The 21,385-nt window shown below is 34.6% G+C and overlaps 1 protein-coding gene across 1 annotated transcript in view; it reads right to left on the reverse strand.

Moving 5' to 3' along the window:
* Positions 1-4,141: 4,141 nt before the first annotated feature.
* LOC106789262 (homeobox protein onecut) overlaps positions 4,142-21,385 on the reverse strand; it is a 65,208-nt gene continuing 47,964 nt past the window's right edge. Inside the window, exons 4-6 of the mRNA XM_014753336.1 lie at positions 10,462-10,485; positions 9,759-9,874; positions 4,142-5,583 (exon numbers count right to left, since the gene is read on the reverse strand). Of these exons, the coding sequence (XP_014608822.1) occupies positions 5,374-5,583; positions 9,759-9,874; positions 10,462-10,485 (350 nt within the window). The 3' untranslated portion in view covers positions 4,142-5,373. The remainder of the gene's footprint in view (positions 5,584-9,758; positions 9,875-10,461; positions 10,486-21,385) is intronic.

A 21,385-nucleotide genomic window follows, 5' to 3' on the forward strand; every position in this document is an offset into this window, starting at 1 on the left:
TATATATATATATATATACATATATTTTACTCATTTTAAATTTATATAATTATGTTCATATTTATATCCGTATTTATATTCATTTACTTATAATATACTCTATATTATATATTTATGTACATATAATATAGAGCTATGTTCTCACGTTATTATCCCTAATATGGTTACTTCTCCTCTTTTCGTTTAGATTTTCTATACTCTTTCTATCTCTTTCGCTCTTTTTTGAGATTATTCGAATTTTTTTTCTTTTCAAATTCACGACGAACAAAAGAGAAAGTGAACACGACATGCATACTGCTACCTGTACGGCGCACGAGGAGGAGCAGCACTTTGAAATGTAACAAAAATCGCGCGTCTCTCTCTTTCTCTCTCTCTCTCTCTCTCTCTCTCTCTCTTTCTATAGATATATTTATATATATATATATATACGAGTGTCTGTGTATGTCTGTGTTCCATTTTTATAATTACGCTCTTATCCCTCTTGGATAATAATAGTGTCGCGACTAATAATGATATTTACAAGACTTATCGTACAGAACATTTTCGCACTTCTTCGACTAAATTCTCGTCGTCTTCCTCGTGCGTTTTACGTTCTTATATTTTTTTATTTGTGTATGTGAGTATTTATGTGTATGCGTCAATGTGTTAAGGTTTGCGCGCACGATCCAAGAAAAATAGGAGTAATATTTATTAACTGGGTGTGTGTGTGTGTACGTGTGTTCGATCCGCTTTATATTTATAATTGATTTTTTCAAGTTTTTAGATTGCACAGAAAAGGGAGAAAGCACGAGGCGAGTCGAAGACGATCATTTTTGAAAAGAAAGATGCGACCGAGAACTCACGCGAGGCACACGAATCGGCCACGTGGCCAAGATCTCTTTTTTTTTAATTTTCTTTTTTTTTTCTAAATATTTATATGCTCTCTTTTTCGCCTTACTTTTTTTTCCTCTTCCTTCTTCTTTCGTTTTCTTTTATTCTCTTATTCAAACGTACTTTAATTTTTACGAGGGTGTATGCGTGCGAGTGTATTTATGTTCGTCCGTTTCAATGAAACGAACGAAAACAGATATCCGGAAAATTCGATGAGGGTGAAACGAGGCTTCGAATTCGGTCTTCTCTTTTTCTATTTATTTATTTATCTCTCTCTCTCTCTTTCTCTCTCTTTCTCTCTCTTTGAAATTATTCTCTCTTCTTTTCTCTGATGTTTTCTTACTTTTACAATTAGATCGATAGTTCCCATCTGTAATTTGTTTCATAAAAAATTGTGTAATATTGTTTATTTAAAATTTTGAAGATAAGCGACAAGGATACCTCGTAATCACCTAATCATCGTTTATTCATCGCACTCATAATTAGCGCTTTTTTAACAAGATATATTTAATCATATGCGAGTCACGTTAGACCAGCAGCGGTCCACATTTTTTCATTTTTCTTTGTTTCTATGTTTCATATATCACTCTCTCTCTCTCTCTCTCGTTTATCACTTTCAATATTCTATCGAAACAGCGACGGCCCACTTATATTTAATTAAACCGTTATTAGAATAATAATATATGTTTAGTTTGTACTATATATGATCTTTTAAAAGATGACCGATTTCTCGGCGACTTTTCTCTTCTTATTCTTCTTCTTTTTTTATACGCTTTCTCTCTCTCTCTCTTTCTTTCTTTCGAATTCACGCCCAAATTCACACGATCATTTGCTCCCTTTTCATTTTCCCCATTTCTTTCGACAAATTTATAATTACGATTTAATCACGAATATTTCGAATATCTTTAAAATTAATCCAAATTTTATCAATCTCCAATATTATTCCATCAAGTATATAAATAAGGCAACTTGTTACAAGCATAACACATATATCACTTTCTAAAGACAATTGTATAATGTAAAGAAATATTGTTACAATAGACGAAAAATGATTAGCAAGTTTTAGAACAATTCTTTTTGTTAGAAACATTAAAACACATTAATATCACAAATCTTGAAATACAAACAATAAGATTCTCTAATGAAGCAACTAAATAAGGATTAGATATTTGAATAAGGGCGAGAAATAGTTTCGTAAATTTGTTCTGATTGAAATAAATGATTACGCTCCTCTCTCCTTCTCAACCCCGAAACTAAATGTTCTTTCACTTTCTCTCCCGCACAAACGCGCACGCACACACGCGCAATCTCTAATTATCTATCTCTATCTCTTTCCGCTTATTTCTTTGATCGCATAGAGCCGACGAGCGACGTTCGGATGAAAATACAAAATGCTAATATCTAAAAATCTAACCCGATCGCTTATTTTTGTCCCTTTTGAAATTCTCGAAAGTCGTTCGTTCGCCTGTTCTTTACAACGAATGCATTTTCAAGGTAACAAGAGTTCTCCCATTTATTCTTCCGTCCTTATTATTTCTTCTTCAAATGTATGTATAACAAGAGTGCACAGCACGATTGTAATAAGTACGATATCGAATGCGGTTTTCTAAACTTTCCTTCTCTCGCTCGCTCGGTCTAAACACATACACGCATGTATACGTATTTGTGTTAACTTAGTCTTTCTTTCACCCAAGTCCACAAGTATACAATAACGTATTTCTCTCTCTCTCTCTCTCTCTCTCATTCATGATTTAATTCGCACACACGACACGCTGTGTTCGGGCATTTGCTTTTTAAAAATTGCTCTCGATTACGATTACACACTCTCTCAATCGTTTGCGCGGAAAATCGTCCACTCCGATATATACGTGTTGGTATTTTTTTTTTTTTACACTCATACATACATGCATACGTACATATATACATACATACGTGCTTTCATACATACATAGATTTACATACGTACGTACATAGATATATATATCACTTGGCACGTGCATCACACGATGCCACTTTGAAATTGGTTTACGTTCGATCTGACCAACGAGGATACACGACGAGTCATGGTAATGGAATCTGTTAAACTTACAACAGTTCCATCGCCATATTCTTCCCACCATATTTTCTATCTTTCCTTACGTTTGTTCTTTTTTATTTTTATCTTCTTCGCCATCGTTCGACTCTACTCTACTCTCGTCTCCGATAGCAATTGTCTTTATCGTCTAATCTATCTTCCAAATTTCTTTTTCTTTTCTTCTTCTTCAATATGAAATCATCAACGTTGAACAGAGATTTCCACGATCGAGTCAAAGTTAATGTATATCGTAGAATACCCTTTTCCTCGTCTCCTACGAGCCGCTTGATTATTATCCTTAGTGTTAACTGTTATTATTCTTATTATTATTTATATTATTATTACTATTATTATTTATCATTATTATTATTACTATTATTTATTATATTTTATTTATTATATTATATCATTATTATTATTATTATTATTATTATTATTAATATTAATATTATTTTATTTTATTATTAAAATAGCAAATCGATATCATCGTAAAAATGTTCGCTTTCTTTCACGCGAAAGGCGACTAGTTTCTATATTTAAAAATCGAGAAGACGCTTTGACTCGTCGGGAAGTCTCTCTCTCTCTCTCTCTCTCTTTCTTTCTCTCTTTTTACTTTTTTTCTATTAGAAAAAAAAAAATGTACACGTATACATGTACACGCATACACACAATAGGACTGCGATCATCCGAGAATTTTGACTAGAAAAAGGAAGATGGTAGTGGTTCCATCGAAAGGATTTCGCAATTTCTTCGTTGCGCGTAAGCGTGTATCGTGTGCGTGTGTCACATCTACGAAGGAATGTGAATATAGACTAGAACCGTTAAAGAAGGAACTTACGTACATTCTAATATGGCAAACTATGGCACGTGATTGGAAAACTCAAGTTAGAGAGAAATGTAAACCTTTCGAAGGACTCCTCCTCAATTTATGAACGAATTTCAAGAAAATTTCGAACTAATTAATAATACGGCCGATCATTCATTTAACCTTTGAAATATATATCAAATGTATAGGAAGAAATAAAATTCGAGGTGGGATCCTTCGAGCCGAATCTCGCAGAGACGAGAGCAGATCTTTCTTTTGTCTTCGTAATATCTTTGGACGTGCAAACGATGACGTTGAATGATAAACCCTAATACGAGCATTTGTTTGAAAATTTATTCTATTTTTTGTTCCCTCTCTTTTTCTTCCATTTCTTTTTGTTTTCTACCTTCTCGAATCGACCGTTCCCATTTTTTTTTCTCCGACATTTTCGTCCAAATATTTCTCTGAAAAAATATATATATTCTTTTTTTTTTCTGCCTACAATAAAAGAAAATTGACGAGAAGAAAAATAGGCAAATATAACAAAAAAAAACAAGTTGAATGGTAACGAAAAAGAAATGCATACATAATATGTAGGTATGCACACTAGTCATTAAAAAATTTCAAACACGACTGTATCTTTCCAAAGCTACCATTGCCGTTACTGATGTTGCTGCTTGCTAAAGTATCACGGACATAAGATAATGGCTGCCTCGGCATTGGTAGAAGCTTATACGTTGTATATGACGCACGACCTTCTATATATGTATACATAATACTTCCCTAGCTCGGTCGTTTTCTTTGACATAGATGGAGTTTCAAATAGAACAAGAGAACGTAGTAAAAGCTTGAAAATCCAAAAATCAGTCATAAGAAATATTCCAAAACAATCGTGATTATTTCGGTCGAATCGAGAAATACAACTTGGTTCGATAAATTGATGCATTTTTACGTAGAATGATTCACGAATGAAGGTCATTCATTTGAAACGATCACTCCTGAGGTCGCGTTAAATAATGACGTTAAGTTCATTTAATGGTCCATAAATTAGTTGCTCATATTCCCCACATTTAATTCCCTTGGATTATGCTTCCCGCGAACGTTACGAGTATATATTATATATTGTCCAATACTTATTCTTCAAACGGATTACCCGTTTAAATAGGTTTTTTTAATAGAAGATTATTCGAAGGATCGTATCCCAAATAGATGACCTTTTCTTCGTGAATTACTACCCTCTGTATATATATATATATGTATGTAGCCCATTCGGAGAAAATCTTTCGATAGAAATAGAAAACGCGTTGTTTAAATGCAATTAAAAAATATAAATTTGGAGCATTAGATTAGTGCCCATAATTGTGAAAGCAATCTATCATTATTAGAAAGTAAACGAATAGAATATTATTTGGAGCAGTTTCATAATTATGGGCAGGATTATTGGGCTTGAAGCATATTTCCTTGGGTATCGATTTATCGAAGTTAGCTCGTATTAGAAATGATAGAGAAAAGAGGTTGTTGTCGTTCGGTGGGAAGAGAAGGAAGGCGGAGAAGGAGACCCTTACGAGAAGGGTAGATCCTCCTCCGGTGACTCGTCGTGGTACTCCTCGTGGTCGGACGTGTGTCACAAAACGTCGCTTGGCTGTCGCTGTCCGATACCTATTGTTGGCGATAGCTGTCCCTCCTCGACCGCCACGGTCTTCGGATCCTCGTCCTTCCACTTGTCCATGGAACGCCGTCGAGCGTTCATGAAGAAATTACCGACCGTCGTCGGTTCAAGGCCCAACTGTCGCGCGATTGTCACCTGCATCTCCTTCGACGGCCTCTTCGTCTCCTTAGAACACAGTACAAACTTATTTTTATAAATCCACTTATCGATCAAACATACATACATTTTAGCTACCTGCTTACAACCTCAATTTTATTCATTATTACATCGATCTACACGTTCCTCATATCCGTTCCGAAAAAAATTATTCGACCAAATATGTGATTTCGACAATGACAATGTAGTCAGTAGGTTATAACAACGGAAAATCTTCAAGATTTGTTAAGACGTTCGCGAGGGAAATTCTCACTGTATCGTGTGTTCGCTCGTTTGCTTTTAGATAGTCCAAAATTTAAGCTTCTTAACGAAAAATGAAGTTTACTTATTTTGTGTAGTTGATCTTTTTCTTTTTTTTTATTAATTAATGTAGCGTACCATATACGAGCAACTTCCTTTTATTACCTAATTATTTTTTCACGTATTATTTAATAATAGTTATCTTTATCTTAAAATAGAAAATTTATCCGCAATACGCGAAGAGAATAAATGCATCTCTACGGAACTTAAAATATACTAACAAGTAATTATGAGAAAATTGAAGAAAGAGAGTAAGAGGGAACAGAGACGTTAAGGAAATGAAAGAGTTTCTTATAAAAACGATTTGAAATATTTAAATTCGTTAATTAATCTTGTGACCTAGATCCTAATACTGGCTGCCCTTAAAACCTCGATTAAGCTCGAAAATTCATTAATATGATCGTTTCGTGCTTCGTTTTTCTATGGTTTAACCCCTTGTAACAAAAAATAAGTTTCATATAAATATAATCTAATTATTAAATAAAAATGATATTGTTGCTATATGTGGATTTGTACGTGTTAATCAACACTTGGCGCATTATTATTATTATTCGAACGTGGTATTATCGACAGGTTCGAAATTTTGCGAATTTCAAAAGAGAGACATCGTATAGACAAAAAATTACACACCGTAGGAAAGAAAAATCCTTTGAGGAGTAACATTTAAATTTTATTTCGTAAATTTGATTTTAAGTAAAACGCATTACTAGAGCCACTACGTCGAAATTTTTCATCGAGTTTACGGTAATCTGTGTTAGGGAGACGCATACTATTGCAACTTGTAAACGAAGAGACACTAAAGCACGTTTCCTTTTTAACACGACGTTTCTTATTCAACGTGTGTTCCAGAGCCTGACGATCAATAAAATGAACGCGGTTGTTACGCCGAAGTGTATAGGTGTACACACGTATACGTATACATATACATATACATATATATATATACATATACATATATATATATACATATACATATATATATATACATATACATATATATATATATACATATCGATCGTAGGACAAACGTAACGATTATTATCGCAAATCAATCTTGAAGCCGCCTCCGATTCCCATAACAAAATCCATCGATTTGACATGGTCTACGATTTACATGCTTTATTTATCCTTCCTATCATATTTAGATGATTTAATTGGAACTCTAAGAACGATACGCGTAGAATTATCGACGAACAAATTTACGAACGACAGAAACAATGATTATGTTTTTACGCAATTAAATATCCTAGTGTTAACATTTATCATCATCATCATCCTTATTGCATTTTCCGTATCAATAACTCTTGATATATTTTTGAAAAAAGAAAAAAGACAAAAATTGAAAAAAGAAATTGAAAGCTAACACAGAAATGGACACATCGACGTAAATCTATATCCCATACATATAGAAAAGTAAATTCTTTCTCTCGATCAATGATAGAACTTGTTACTATTCGCCGAGGGCATACTTATCCATATTCAAATTTACTCCTGCTCTCTAATTACATTTCGTAATTTCTCGTTCGTTGAACTTCGTTTAAGTAAAGTAAGGGGAATATTGATATCCTGTCTGGCCGTTCGCGTTCGTTGGTGGAGCGTGAGTTAGCGATACACAACGAAACGAAGATGTCTCTGACTCGACGCCGTGCCAACCCTCTTTTTCCACCCTCTCCCTCTCCCTCTCTCTCTCTCTCATGGTATAGAACGGTGCATCAATTGTTGGAAATACGGGACACTATCGGGGAGAACATCGTGATTATTCCATGACAGCCACTGTCCTCCCAGCTTCTATACATTTACACATTCTATCACTGTACACACCTTTATATATATATATATATATATATATATATATACATTTGTATATGTACATATCAAACATGCATATATATATATATATATATATATGTTTAGTGTATATATTTTATTCTCCTGTATATGTACTTTATTTATATCGTTTAGAAGGACGTCGAAGTTGACAAAAGAAGTGAATTTTCCTCCATGCAACAAAAGGAATCCTAACTCGAATACGAAGTGGAGGTCGTTCGGAAATGAATTACAGAGAGAAATGTACTCCCTTTCTTTCTTTCTTTCTTTCTTTCTTTCTTTTTCCATCGTTCGCAAAATATTCCTGATTTTATCTTCATTGTAGAATTCGTGTTAGATATCGTATTAAGGCGTTTTCGTTATGAATGGTATAGTATCGTTTATTTCTAAATGCTTCTCGAATAAATTCATTATAATATTATGTTTGTAATATTAGTTATATTCATGGTCAAAGTATGAATATCATTTTTGACCAAAGATATTGAAATAGAAACAGCGAAAAAAGTTTGAAGAAATGATTTGTGTGTGTGTGTGAACAGTAAATAATCAGGAGAGAAATCAAATGGAATGTGAAACGGAGCGAATGTGAACGCGTTAACTGGGCTAAGGCCAATACGTGAACTATTTGGCACTGTTCCAAAGACCTAAAGGTACCTCCAAACAAGGACCCTTTCCATTTCTTTGCGTGTTTCTGAGAATTATTTTAATCGATTATACGTTGAAATTTATTTGCGCGCCGAATTTAAATCGGACCTTGGCTAAATTATTAGAAGATCTCTTGTATCGCTCAATATTCAGAAATATCATTAAATTCGACTATGGGATTTTACCATTGTTTAGCAATAATAATAAAAAAGTTAAATTTATGATCCTTCCAATAGATTATAACTAACAATGAAAAAGAAGTAAAAAGGAAACTATATGCGTTTCGCCTCGAAATTGTCACAATCGATTAACCGATTGATTCACCAATTTCTCGATTAATAAATAGAGGTACGCATTTGAATCGTTCGCGTAAGTAATTTGCACGTTGAATTCCCCCTCAATCCATTAATATTATACATGATATATCTATTCGCAACGATCGATAAAGGAAAAAAAAGATTTCCGTGTAGATCCGTCTAACGAAAAGTGCATATATATAATAAACGGGTGTGAGCATAGGAATAATTTGGAAGCTCCTAAATGGGCTTTAGGAGTGGGGTAAGTGTTAAAATATTTGCCACTTATTCTGAATCTGGTGTCCATTCTTAAAACGACACGATCCTCGATGTTTGCAACGAGGACTCGTTGAAGGGGTTGCTCGGAAGAGAGAAAGAAGAGGGACGGAGGGTTGGTAGGAGGAAATGCAGAGCGTGTAAGTAAAGAACCGGCCACGAAATTATTCAAGACAGATCGATATCCAGCAGCGCGCACCGCGCGCCTGATGCTCGACTCGATTCACCTATCTTTCCACTCGAGGATGAACTTATTTTCCATATGCACGTGAAAAATCTACGAACGTGACATTTTACCTTATCAAATCTGCAAATACAATGATTAATAAACTCTTTTAATCTTTCACACAAATTTCATTCTACGCAAAATCATAAAGTTTAACCACCGACATTTATCTACCAAAAAAAATAAACAAATAATTGATCGATCGACAAATGATACAAAACTGAATCCTTGTCAAATCTTACTCGACTCTGAATCATATAGTAAAATCAACGACACGTATATATATGTGTACGTGAAAATAAAACTAATGCATCGTCCTGCAAACAGTAGGAAACTTTTTTAATCCAGAAAAAATGGTAAAGGAAAAAATTGTGCAGAAATGAAATATCGAGCCTGCCTCGACTCAAAATCATAGAGAATTAAATGAACAACGTATAAAGCAACACGTAAAGATAAGAATGATTAACCGATTGAAAAATGAATTAGAGAAAATCTAAAAGAGGATAAAAAAACAAAGGGATCACGATCAAAATCGAGAATAAATTGTGAAACGGAAGATGGGTATCGATCAAGAAATATAGGAGAGAGAAGGGAGAGGAAATGACAATACTTACTTTAAAAATAGCCTGTAGAGTACGGCGCTGAAGGTCTGTGAAAACCAGCCGCGGTTTCTTGGGGGCGGGCTGTTGGTGTTCTGCCTGATTCGACATCTCGTCTTTCCTCTTGCATGCTGCAATTTTAAATATCCTTATAGACAAATTCGTTTGAAAACTTTCCCTACAAAAAAACAGTTATCACTTTTACGAAATATACCTAAGCGTCGTTACATTTATTATATCAAACATCAAAGAAGAGTTCGAATGATTGACCGAATGCTTCTCTCTCTCTCTTTCTTTTTCTTTTTATATTATATGCAGAGTGTCAAATACAAAATTTAGTTTGCCTATCTTTCATTTTCTTTCACGATACAATAATAAAGGCAAAGAGAAAGAGAGAAATTTAATTGAAATGCACACAAACTTAAAAGTTACAAGAAGATAACTCTTTTCAACTCTTTGACGTTTCGATAATGAACTTACAATAAGGTTCAATATCATAAAGACGCGAGAAAAAAACAAGTGACATTTTCGATGGGAAATATCTATATCAAGTAATGTTTGGTTTATCCAAATATTCAATTATTTTAATCGCGATACAAATTTCAGTGTTAATTTTTACTAATCATTTTATATTTTCACGTCAAAGAGGGTGCGAAATGTGAATGAGAAAGAAAGTAGATGTAACGTTTCGCTCGATGAAACCCTCAATGATACTTACTTCCGCGTTGTGGAATCTGTGCAGCTGAAAACAAAAAAAAAACGTAAGTTAGTTCAGTTAAGAAACCAGAAAGCCAACGACTGTTCGATGTATATATATATTTATATATATACATTTGCAGGTCGTCGTATTTTTATTTGTTCTGTGTTATGTCATTCGTTCATTATAAATTTGTTTCAACCCTTTTATTCTCAAAGAATAAAATAATGAAACACATTTAACGAACGTATTTTATTTTTGATAAATGTATGGATACATAGAATATTGTAAGTATGTATGCATACATATACACAAATGTGTAAGTATAATATTAATAGATATATATATATATATATGTAGATATGTATAATAAACACGTACACAAGTCAAATTGGAAAAAGGGGTAAACGAGTTGTTGCATACACGAATTCCAAAAACTTAAAGCTACTGGCTGGTAAACATGTCACTAAGAGGGTGGTTACCAAACGAGAGGGTGGGGGTCTAAAGGGGGGGGGAGTTTCTTACGACGGTTGGCTAAACAAGGGGCGAGATATATATATATGTATGCATATGTATATTAATATAAATATATGATATATATATTGCGACAATGCAAGTGTGTTGTAAAAGGGGGATGCAATTTCTGCTAGAAGCAAGCTTTCCTTGCGTTGTGTCGTCTCTTTCTATTTCTATTCGCCCTCTCTTTCTTCGCTTCAAGAGTGAGGGGGAATAAAGATCCCTTTTCAAGTTCCCTTTTCGCGTGCCACCGATGCGCAACGTGCGGTCACGCGTGTGTGTTGTGTTGCTATAGATATATATATGTAGTTCTGATATTGCTTGTGAAAAGTGCTTTTGTTCGAGATTTGTTATTTTGTAAATGTTGTTCGTTCTAGTAAAGTATTTGTGATTGGTACATCGTTTATGTCATATAAATTATACTTATATATCGTTCCTAATAGAAAAATGTCTTTTTTAGAAAATTTGATCGATTTTATTCGATATTTCATTTCTCATGCACACGCCGCATACCCACGTACACGCATATACACTCTCAGAGATGTTTATACATTTGTACATACGCGTATGCTGTCGAACAAAAATCGCATATCATATTTTTATTAGTCAATTGTATACAAATTATTCATTAAATCACATTTTTAATATATTTCGTGGTAATTTCCTTGCACAAATCACAACGCACATTTTTCTTTTCGCAAATATTATTAACTCGATCGGACTTTTGATTTTGTCAACGACGCGTATACGTAGACTCGCGTTCTTCTTCATCTTCTTCCCATATATCCTTCTCTTTTTTCCCAATTTTCCATGTACGTCGATCTGCGTTCGGAAATGGAACGGGGCACCGATGGCTTCGCATGTCGCTGAGAGAGTAAAGGTCTCTCGCACGTGCACATTTCCTCGTTTAAAAAATACAAAAAAGTCAAGAGAGAGAGAGAGAGAGAGAGAGAGAGAGCAGACGCGAAAGGCAATCGTATGCCATTAGCAAACGGACGATAACGAATGAAAGGAGCGTCGGAAAAAAATGGCACGAACTATGAGAACGAATGGGGGAGAGGGATGGAGGAGGGGGAGAGACAGTAGGGGGTTGGGGACGCTGAGCGACGATGGAGGATAGAGAGATAGAGAATTATAGATAGAAATAGAGAGAAGGAGAGGGAGGGAGAGAGAGAAAGATGGGACCAGATGGAAAATTGACGCGTTCATTATTGCCGGAGCTTTGGAAAGCGACAAAAAAAAAATTGCAAGGATGGAACGAAAGGCTGACGACGACGACGACGACGACGACGATGATGACGACATCGAAGGCCCGCAAAAATATTTATCCCTTTTTTCCCTCTTCCTTTTCCCTCTCCTTCTCCCTTTCCTTCTCCTCCTCTCTCTCTTCTATCTATTTATCTTTTTTCTTCTTTTTTGCATAGTCTCGCACTCTCGAATATTCTTCTCTCTCTTCCTTTTCAATGCGTTCTTATATATTGACCAACTTGGAAGTAACCGTTTAAATACATATATTATTCAATTTGATTCTCTCCCACATTCTCGGTGTCGCTGTTATTCTCCCTCGCAAACTAAAACAAAACTTGGATAGAGAAATAATAGTAACTCCGTGGAAAGGGAAGAAGAGAGAGAGAGAACTCGTATCCAAGACGAATCTCTTTGCATTTGGAATCTTGTTTTGAGAGAAATACGTAAGAAAAGCGGAAGTAAAAGGAGAGAGAATAGGGAGGAATGGGTGGGAAATGGCATGCGTAAATGTGCTCTCTTCTAAGAAACGAAGGCTTTGTGTTCTGCGACAAGAAGGAGGAGAGTGGGTGGGTGGGTAAAGTCTTCCTCGGAGAGGAGAACGAGACGAAGAGCTGTCTACGCGGCAGGGTGGCGGGTCAAAAGGTTACGCAGCAGGGAATGTGCTTTGAAGGGGTCTCTCTCTCTCCCTCTCGTGGTGCTGGCGCAACGTCCTACGCTCGAACGCCAGCACACGCTTGTTCTCTCTCTTGCTCTCTCTCTCTCGGTAGCTCTCTCGGTTCCTTGCTCGCGTCTGTCGCAAAGGGCTCGACTCTAAGCGAAGCCCTCTGCGAGATACCGCTTTGACTCGATAAAGGTCTTCCTCGTACGTTCTACATAAGCCTGCGAGATCTCGCGTACCTCGCTTCCTATGCTCTTCTCTCTCTCTCTCTCTCGGTTATAACATCCACGAGCACGATAACTTTCTTTCTATCTCGCTAAAAGAAAAGACTATTACGTTTATGTTTCGACTTATGAAATAGGACAATAAGATCGAGTTGTATCATCAAAAGATTCTCCTACATTTTCCATAGGTTTCTCAAGGGAATCTAACAACGACCGCAACATTCCTACTAATGTTCTCAACCCTCTTCATTAAGATCGATAAATTCAAAGGTCGCCCATGCAAGTTAATTAAAACCGATTTATATAGTACTACTTCCCCGCTTTCTTTCTGTTTTGACACGAACCTTTTAAGTTGAACTTAATTTGCCGTAAGCACGTTTTTCAATGCCTATACCCCGCCCCCCTCAGAGATCGAATTCATTTATTTACTTTCATCGAATTTTGTATCGTTAATTTATATTTTTAAGCAGGAATGTCGGCGTCAATTGTTTACAATATTTTATTTTCAACAATCTTATTCAACACATAAATTCAATCGATTGATTTATTTTCGCGTTTCCATTTTATCTTTTAATTTAAGCTTTAAATAGAAATAGGTATCAGTCAGCATTTGTTGCGTACCAAATTTTAATTGGACAGATTTATTTTTGTTTAGTTGTTTTTTTATCTTTCAGTTTGATCTCTAAGTAGGCATGACAACGCCAACGATTTACTTTATATTTTAATTCGAACAATATCTTATCGAAAATAAATCCACTTGCGACGATTATTTATAATATTCAAATTAAAAGCAATATTGAAGACACATTAGCACGAATAAAATTTCGTAGTAAAAACATTCTCCAACGATTCAGGGTAAGAATCAAAATCGTATTTGTTAGGAGCACATACTTCGTTGCCAGCGATTCGATAGAAAACGTGCATGCACGCTTTAAATATACACACGAGGTATGTATGAAATACATTCCCCTCGGCCCCCTGGTCCGCACACATATTACATATCAATATATAGATGTATATGCCATGACAACGTTTGGAATAACTCAAGAATGATTGCCGTTCGGATGAAGAAGCCTAGCGTCACGTGTACCCGATGGCCTTCGACGGAAACCCATGCACACGCGCGCACACACACACAGAAGATGGAAAGTACAATGCAGGAGAACGTGATCACGTGTGCCACGTGACTCGACTCGTCCTTAGAGAGTTCCAGGATACGTGGAACAAACATCCTGCCTAAGGACCTTCTCTCTCTTTCGCGCGCGCACTCACACAAATACACGGCATACGTATGGGAGAGCAAAAAGAAGCTCAGCTCGGACTTTAGGGACAAGATGAAAGTTCTCGTGCGGTACCCACTTTCCTCGGCACGAAATACTTCGTTCGAGATTTATACAGGGTGATTCAATTTTATTGCTTATTGCTGTCTCTCTCGCACTCCTTTTATCTTTTTTTCGTGTTTCTTTCTCTCTTTTAACTTTGCCATCCTATCTGCAGGTTTCGTGCGAGATTCGACGAAAAGTTTCTTCTCCTACCTCATCCTTCTCTCTTTTTCTTCTTCTTTCTTGTGCTTTCCTTGCATCGAATATACGATTAAAGAGAATCGAAGCGTTGCATTGCCTCGTATAATACTCCTTTACCCATTTCTTCAATCGAATCGACTTTCTTCCTTACTTCCTTTCTCTTCCCTTCCCTTCCCTTCCCTTCCCTTCTCTTCCCTTCCCGTCCCTTCTTTCTTTCATTATTATTTTTCGATCGCAAGATCATAGACGATTCCTTTTCTTTTCCTTCCTTCTGCATAAGAGTACAAAAAAATAGTGGTCTTGTTGCAGCTACTATATTTTATCCTCCAAAATGAAGAATCGAAGGGAATGAAGGAGGTCAAAGCAAATTTTCTACATTTCTTTTTCTTCGTCTTGTGTTTTGAAGTTATACTTTTTTTCCCCATTCTTTCTTTCTTTTTGGATTCCGTTGAAAAGTTACGCGTTCGCCAAATAAACGGATTATTCGTCGAATTTATTCCGATCGATTTGGCGGTTTGATCGGCTGGAACTGCTCTTTCATTCATGCGCTTTTATGTATTTACAGTACGACCATTACCAGGACGAGCACGGATATCCGGTTATCTTTATGATAATTCGATCGATAAAATCAACTGACAAAATGAATCGTTCTTGTCTACGTGTGTCAGCCTTTTTTTTTTCTTCTCCTCGTCGTCTTGTTAGGTAAACGATGAAAATTTCAGTGGAAATCGAAGATAAGGAGGCGAACCTTCGACATTTTATAAAGATTATATCGAATTTCTTACACGTTACTTAAAATAATACATTTTCTTATTTTCTTTTTTCTCTTATCAATATCTATATATATACTAAATCTCTAACATAATCTAATATAAATTTAACTGCAAAAGTATTATTGATATGTTTAAAATATTTTTCCGAACAATATTTTCTAGGAATCGTTCAAAGGACTAAACTATTACAGGCTTAAAACATAAACCAGCGAGCCTGGCTGACCTCGTCGGACTTATACTACTGGCCGAATAAAATTGGGATATACTATTATTGTGTATATCTCGATTCGTACTCTACATTCATACGTGATATTTTAATAGTTGAATTCGTTTAAATCCCATGGCATTAAATTTATATTAACTTAGTAGTTAGTAAAAATACATATACGCAAAAATGATGTTCCATTTGGTCTCGTTTTTCGCACGCTCGCACGCACGCAAATTCTCACACATCGTATGATCAATTGTAAAGGAAAAAATTATCGAACGAAAAAGGTAAGTTCTTCCGAAGCAACGACTCGGTGGTGCACCATAGTAAATCGATTTCCGATTCGTTCTTGAAATTAACCAGACCACCGGTATCCATCTACTTACTAGAGGTACTCGTCGTTGCGGAAGAAGAAACGATCAACCGAAGAAAAGTAATAGTAGTCGATCTTTCTTTTCCATTTCTGTTTTTGTTTAATGCAAGAGTAGTAAGTACTTAAAAGAGTAATAATCGTCGTCTGTATTTCCCATTGTATATCGTGAGTATCGGGTATTTGAAAATGTCCGTGTAAACCGCACGTCCTTTCGTGGCACTCGAGCATCTCAAAAAGCGATAAAAAGATCAAGAATAATATTCAAAGTCAAAGCGAATAATTCACGTTGGCATCATTTTACCTGCATTTCATTATCGCGCTTAAATCCTAACACAACATATACCTATGCATGTATATGTATTTGTATATGCACGTGCTTGATGTTTCTTTTGAAATAACACGTTCTTTCGCACACATTCATGCTATTGCGATACGTTTGGGGACTCGGAGGGGAAATTGGCAAATAGGGGAAATATGAAATTTAGGCTGATGGTAGAATGAATCGCACACTAAAATTACCAACTAGAATTCTGAAAAGGCTTGTTATCACGTAGGAGAGCAAAAATAATGGGCTGGTTCACCGGGCAGGGTCAAACTTTGCTACTACCTGGGTATCAATCGCAATTTCAAAATGGAAAGCTAATGGCAAGGTTGTACATATTATAATGTAACGATGGAACAATAGCTAACAATTACACTGGAATATATAACTTGGCTAAATAATAATGTTTCTGGAAAATATAGAAATTTAGTAGAAATAAGAGGGCTAGTAAAGAAGGGGAGGGGCAGGGGAATCGAGGTTGGTTGGCCGTAAAAATCTGTTCGCAGCAAAATGCTCGCGTATCTGAACAATACTAATAATAATTATAACAATAACAATAACAATAATAATAATAATAATAATAATAGTAATAATAATAATAATAAAGACAGCATTCTCTCGCGCCTGACGTCGGCGAGCATCCTCGATCGAACGTTTCCCGATCCATCATTCCCCACCCTTTTGCGCTTTATTTTTCATATAGATATTTTTGTTGTCTCTATCGCTCAGTCTCAGCCCCTTTCCTCTACATAATTATATCTACGTATACGCGTTGTATACGCATAGCTTTTAAACGCGATATATCTATCACATTCCACTCCTCTCCCGCACTTTCTCTCTTAATTTTTTCCTCTATATTTTTCCTCTATGCATATTTTTTCACTTTTTTTCCTTATTCCACCTTTCACCCTTTTCCAATGTGTCACGTGGGAAAGCGCTCGTCGACGTTCGGCGCCCGCGGAGATGGGTTTTCGTTTTCTAAAAGGAGAAAACCGTATCATATTTCTTTTTTTCTTTCTTTTTTTTTTTTTTTTTTTTTATTATATACATATATATACTTATATATACATATATATTTATTTTTTTTGTCTATATTCTTTTCCCCTGGGTATGTACGTCTTCGTGTCGTCGTGGCTACGATGCTGGCACCAGTAATATTAATAATAATAGTAGCAGTAGTAATAGCAGTAATATTTCGGTAATAGTAATAAAATTAGTTAATATAGAAATAATTATGATAATAATTCCTTCGAAGAAAAATTAACATAAGACGCGGAGAGACAGAGAAGGGCGATGGAAACGACGGTTCTCTTATGAAGTTTGAGGATTTTTTTGAGCTTTGGGTTGGGGGTGGGCTAAGGGCTTGAAGGGAGAGGTGCCTGAAGATTTCAATTAATATATTATATTAGAAAAAAGAAATTGATATTCTATTTTCATACATATACATTTACATTATGACTAAAAATGATATTTATATTTCATTAGATTTATAATATAATATATACTTCCTGTCACCTCTCTCCGAAAATGTATTTTTTTTTTTCTTGCACACCCTCTCCCTCGCACCGTAAAACAAAGTCCAATTTGAATATCAGTTCGTCGTTTCCTCCGTCTCATCGAGGTGGTTGGCAAAAAGAAGACGCTAAACGCGAAAACAACGACAACGAGATCAACGACGCTTTCCATATTCAGCTACTCGTTTTCTCGTCGTCCGAAAATACCGAAATGGAAATAATCAATCAATTCTCTATTAAAATATATATATATATATATATATATATATCTTAATACGAACCGTTTCGCGTCCGATCCTGATTACATCGTCACCCTTTTCCTCCCCCTCTTGATCTCTTTTTTTCCGTGTTCGTTTGCTTTATAATTTTATGATATATTTTTCTTGTCATATTGCTTCTGATTTTTTTTTCCTTTCCTCGACCACCCTACTTTTTTTTCTCTCTACTAGAAAATTACTTCTTTTGTTTGTTCTTTTGTTGCTTTTTCTTTTTTAATGGAACGAATATCGAATTGAATGTCGATCAATCAAATTTTTGATCAATTCGACTACGATCGAACAGACTCGAAGACGCAGAACTGAGGGGAAAATTCTTTTTTTTTTCTTTCTCTCTCTCTCTCTCTCTCTCTCTCTCTTTCGTTCTTATTTTTCTTCAACGTGTATGCGTGTGGACGTGTGTTTATGCATATATGTAAGTGTGTAGAATCGTTTTAGATATAGGTACAGTATATATGTATAGTACATAATATATGTATACATATATATGTACATATTATGCGGCCATGCAATTATACTACTGTAGTGTATATACGTAGTGTTTCATTATTATTATATGTAAATGCGTGTGTATTTGTTAATGAAGTGACGAATAACTACAATCATGGGTCACGTTTTAATCGATCAGTGTTTTCAACGTTTATGTAATAGTTTGATAAAAGGAATTGTATCGTTTCATTTTTCAAAAAATAGTTCTCTCTTTCGTGAACTCGATGCGTGTTCGTAATATTACATATGGTTTTTCTTCTTCTTTTCTCTTGTATTTATTTTCAAAATGAACAAATAAACGATCGTCCAAAAAAAAGGCTTTTTCACCGAGCTTCAATCGTATTTCAAACTGTTTTATTTGAATGTTTGTAGATTTGTGAATATATGTAGATACTTTCAGAATCACGATCACCACAAAAAAATAAACCAAATCGAATAAAAGAAGAAAGAAATGAAATAATGAACATAATTATCGACATCCTGATTTTCTCGGTGACATACTCGAAATCTATGATTAGTCTCTAGTATTATGAGAGAGTGTAGGAATAAACGTTTGTCAAAGACACCTAAAGATCTGGCTGACAAGCGTTTCTCTTATTTAATACAATACGCGGAACATAAAATGGTCTCGATCTCTTACTCGCAAACTCTCAAGTGGTAGCTCGTGTTTCCATAAAAACAGATGTGCGAGTATGATGTAGAACGTTGATTAATCCTTTTACCAAGGAAAGTCGAGTTTAACTTATCGCCAAAATGTAGAACTACACACAAATTTAATAACACTTATATTATATTTTTCTAATTTTTATATACAAAAAGTGTACTTAATCTCGTTAAATGAATATTACTTACGCCGTCGTGCGTGGCTTTTTTCAACGTTTTAAAAGAAGATAGAAATCCGAAATATAAGATCCGCGTATCGATTAATACAAAATCGATTCAATATTTAACGAGTTAAGAGTATTCGATAATTTATCGCAAAGTAATCGAGTCTATTATTTTTCCATGTAAAACATTATCAAATTTAAATAAAAAGTCTTCGTCGACGGTATAATAATTCTCGTTTTTCTGTTCTCGACTTTCTTCGGCAAAGTAAATAATAAAAATGTTCTCTCTTTCTCTCTTTTAAGCGAACAAGCAAAAGTAACAATTATTAGCTCGTTTAATCGTTTCTGTATCTTTTTCTATCTCTACCGATTTTCTCCAAAATGATGAATCATTTTTATAGAAAAAAATCACTATTACTTTATAAAGATTTATACGGATGAGATAATATTAATTTTTCTTCGACCATTCGTCTCTTACAAATAGTACAAAACGTATTAATAAAGTTACAATATTCTTGTACTAACAACTTCTGTTAAAAATTAATAAACAGAAATATAGAAATGAAACATTTTATCGATTTTTATGAGAAATTTAGTATTGTTTTTTTTTGGATGTATGAATCTTTCCTGGTGATGATTCTTATTCAAAATATAGAAATCTCAAGCATAAAAATCTTCGATCATCGATCAAAATATTCGATTGATTTCGAGCATGAAAAATTTGTAGTAACTATTGTTATTTATTAATTAACAGAAAAATATATAATAGTGAAATATTTGATGGATCGAAAATATGAAAAAGATGCCAATTTGATTCGCAAGGAGTTGAGAAACCATCGAGTCATTCTTTCGTTTCTCTTGTAATTATGTCAAGGACGTAGTCTTCATTTTTCCTCAGTAAAATTGATTCTAATCCGATAAAAAAGTAAGGTTTTATACGAAGTTACTTTATTGCATCGTTGTTGTCGTCCTCGTACACTTCCATATAGTTTTGCATGTCATAACAATAAAGCCATTTTAGATTTTCAATGAAACTTATACGACTCTCTGAATTTTTATTACAATTCCACTATATTTTATAAGTTTCATATTATATTATTTCAAATGAAAACAAATTTACAAACACAATTAATTTCGACCACGAGTTACTCGACGATATGCATTTTATTTCAAATATTTTTATTGGTTATTACTCTTTCTTGTTTCTCTGAAAGCACCGTAATATTTATGAACAAATAAATTGAGCGTCAAAGCGATCATTTACAGCATGTTACGATAGTAACAAATTAACAAACTTAACGAGAACGATAACGACGATGACAACACTAATTGTGAGAGAAAAAAATAAATAAATATTCTTTTTGAAAATATTCAAAGCTTTGAATTTGCCGTGCGCGTAACCTTCTCTTACTCTCTCTCTCTCTCTTTCTCTCTCTTTTTCCCTTTCGTAAAGTTTCTCTTCTCGCCAGTTTCATTAACTTGGAAATCTCGTCTCGTTGTTTTTCACCTTTTCCCTCGTTCTTTCTCTTCCCTTCTTCTCCTTCTTCTTCTTTGTATCTAACCTTTTCTCTCCTTTACTTTTTTATTTATTTATTTTTTAATCGCATCGATCTTTTCAACATCGACAATTGGAATAGCTTTTCAATAAAATGCCTCTGTTTGTGTCACTGGCTGCAACGATTTTCCATTTTTTTATTTTATATTTCTCTCTCTCCTTTCCTACGTCTACTTTTTTAAATTGTTTTCGCGAAGAATTGCATTCTTTAAATATCGATACTTGCTTGCTTTTCGGATATGATCGTGTCGTTATTGTTACTGTTGTTATTTAATTATTGTTATTAGTAATGTTGTCGCTGTTTGTTGTAAACTGTTGTTGTGATGTAATTGTTGTTCGTACTGTATCGATCTGTATTTAATTCATTGATCTAAAGCTTACGTTTAAACAAGCAGCGCAGCAAAGATACGGTATAAATGTATAAATATATATATATATAT

The sequence above is a fragment of the Polistes canadensis genome, unplaced genomic scaffold, assembly GCF_001313835.1.
Source record: "Polistes canadensis isolate GaletaPanama2010 unplaced genomic scaffold, ASM131383v1 scaffold_173, whole genome shotgun sequence".
NCBI classification, from domain to species: domain Eukaryota; kingdom Metazoa; phylum Arthropoda; class Insecta; order Hymenoptera; family Vespidae; genus Polistes; species Polistes canadensis.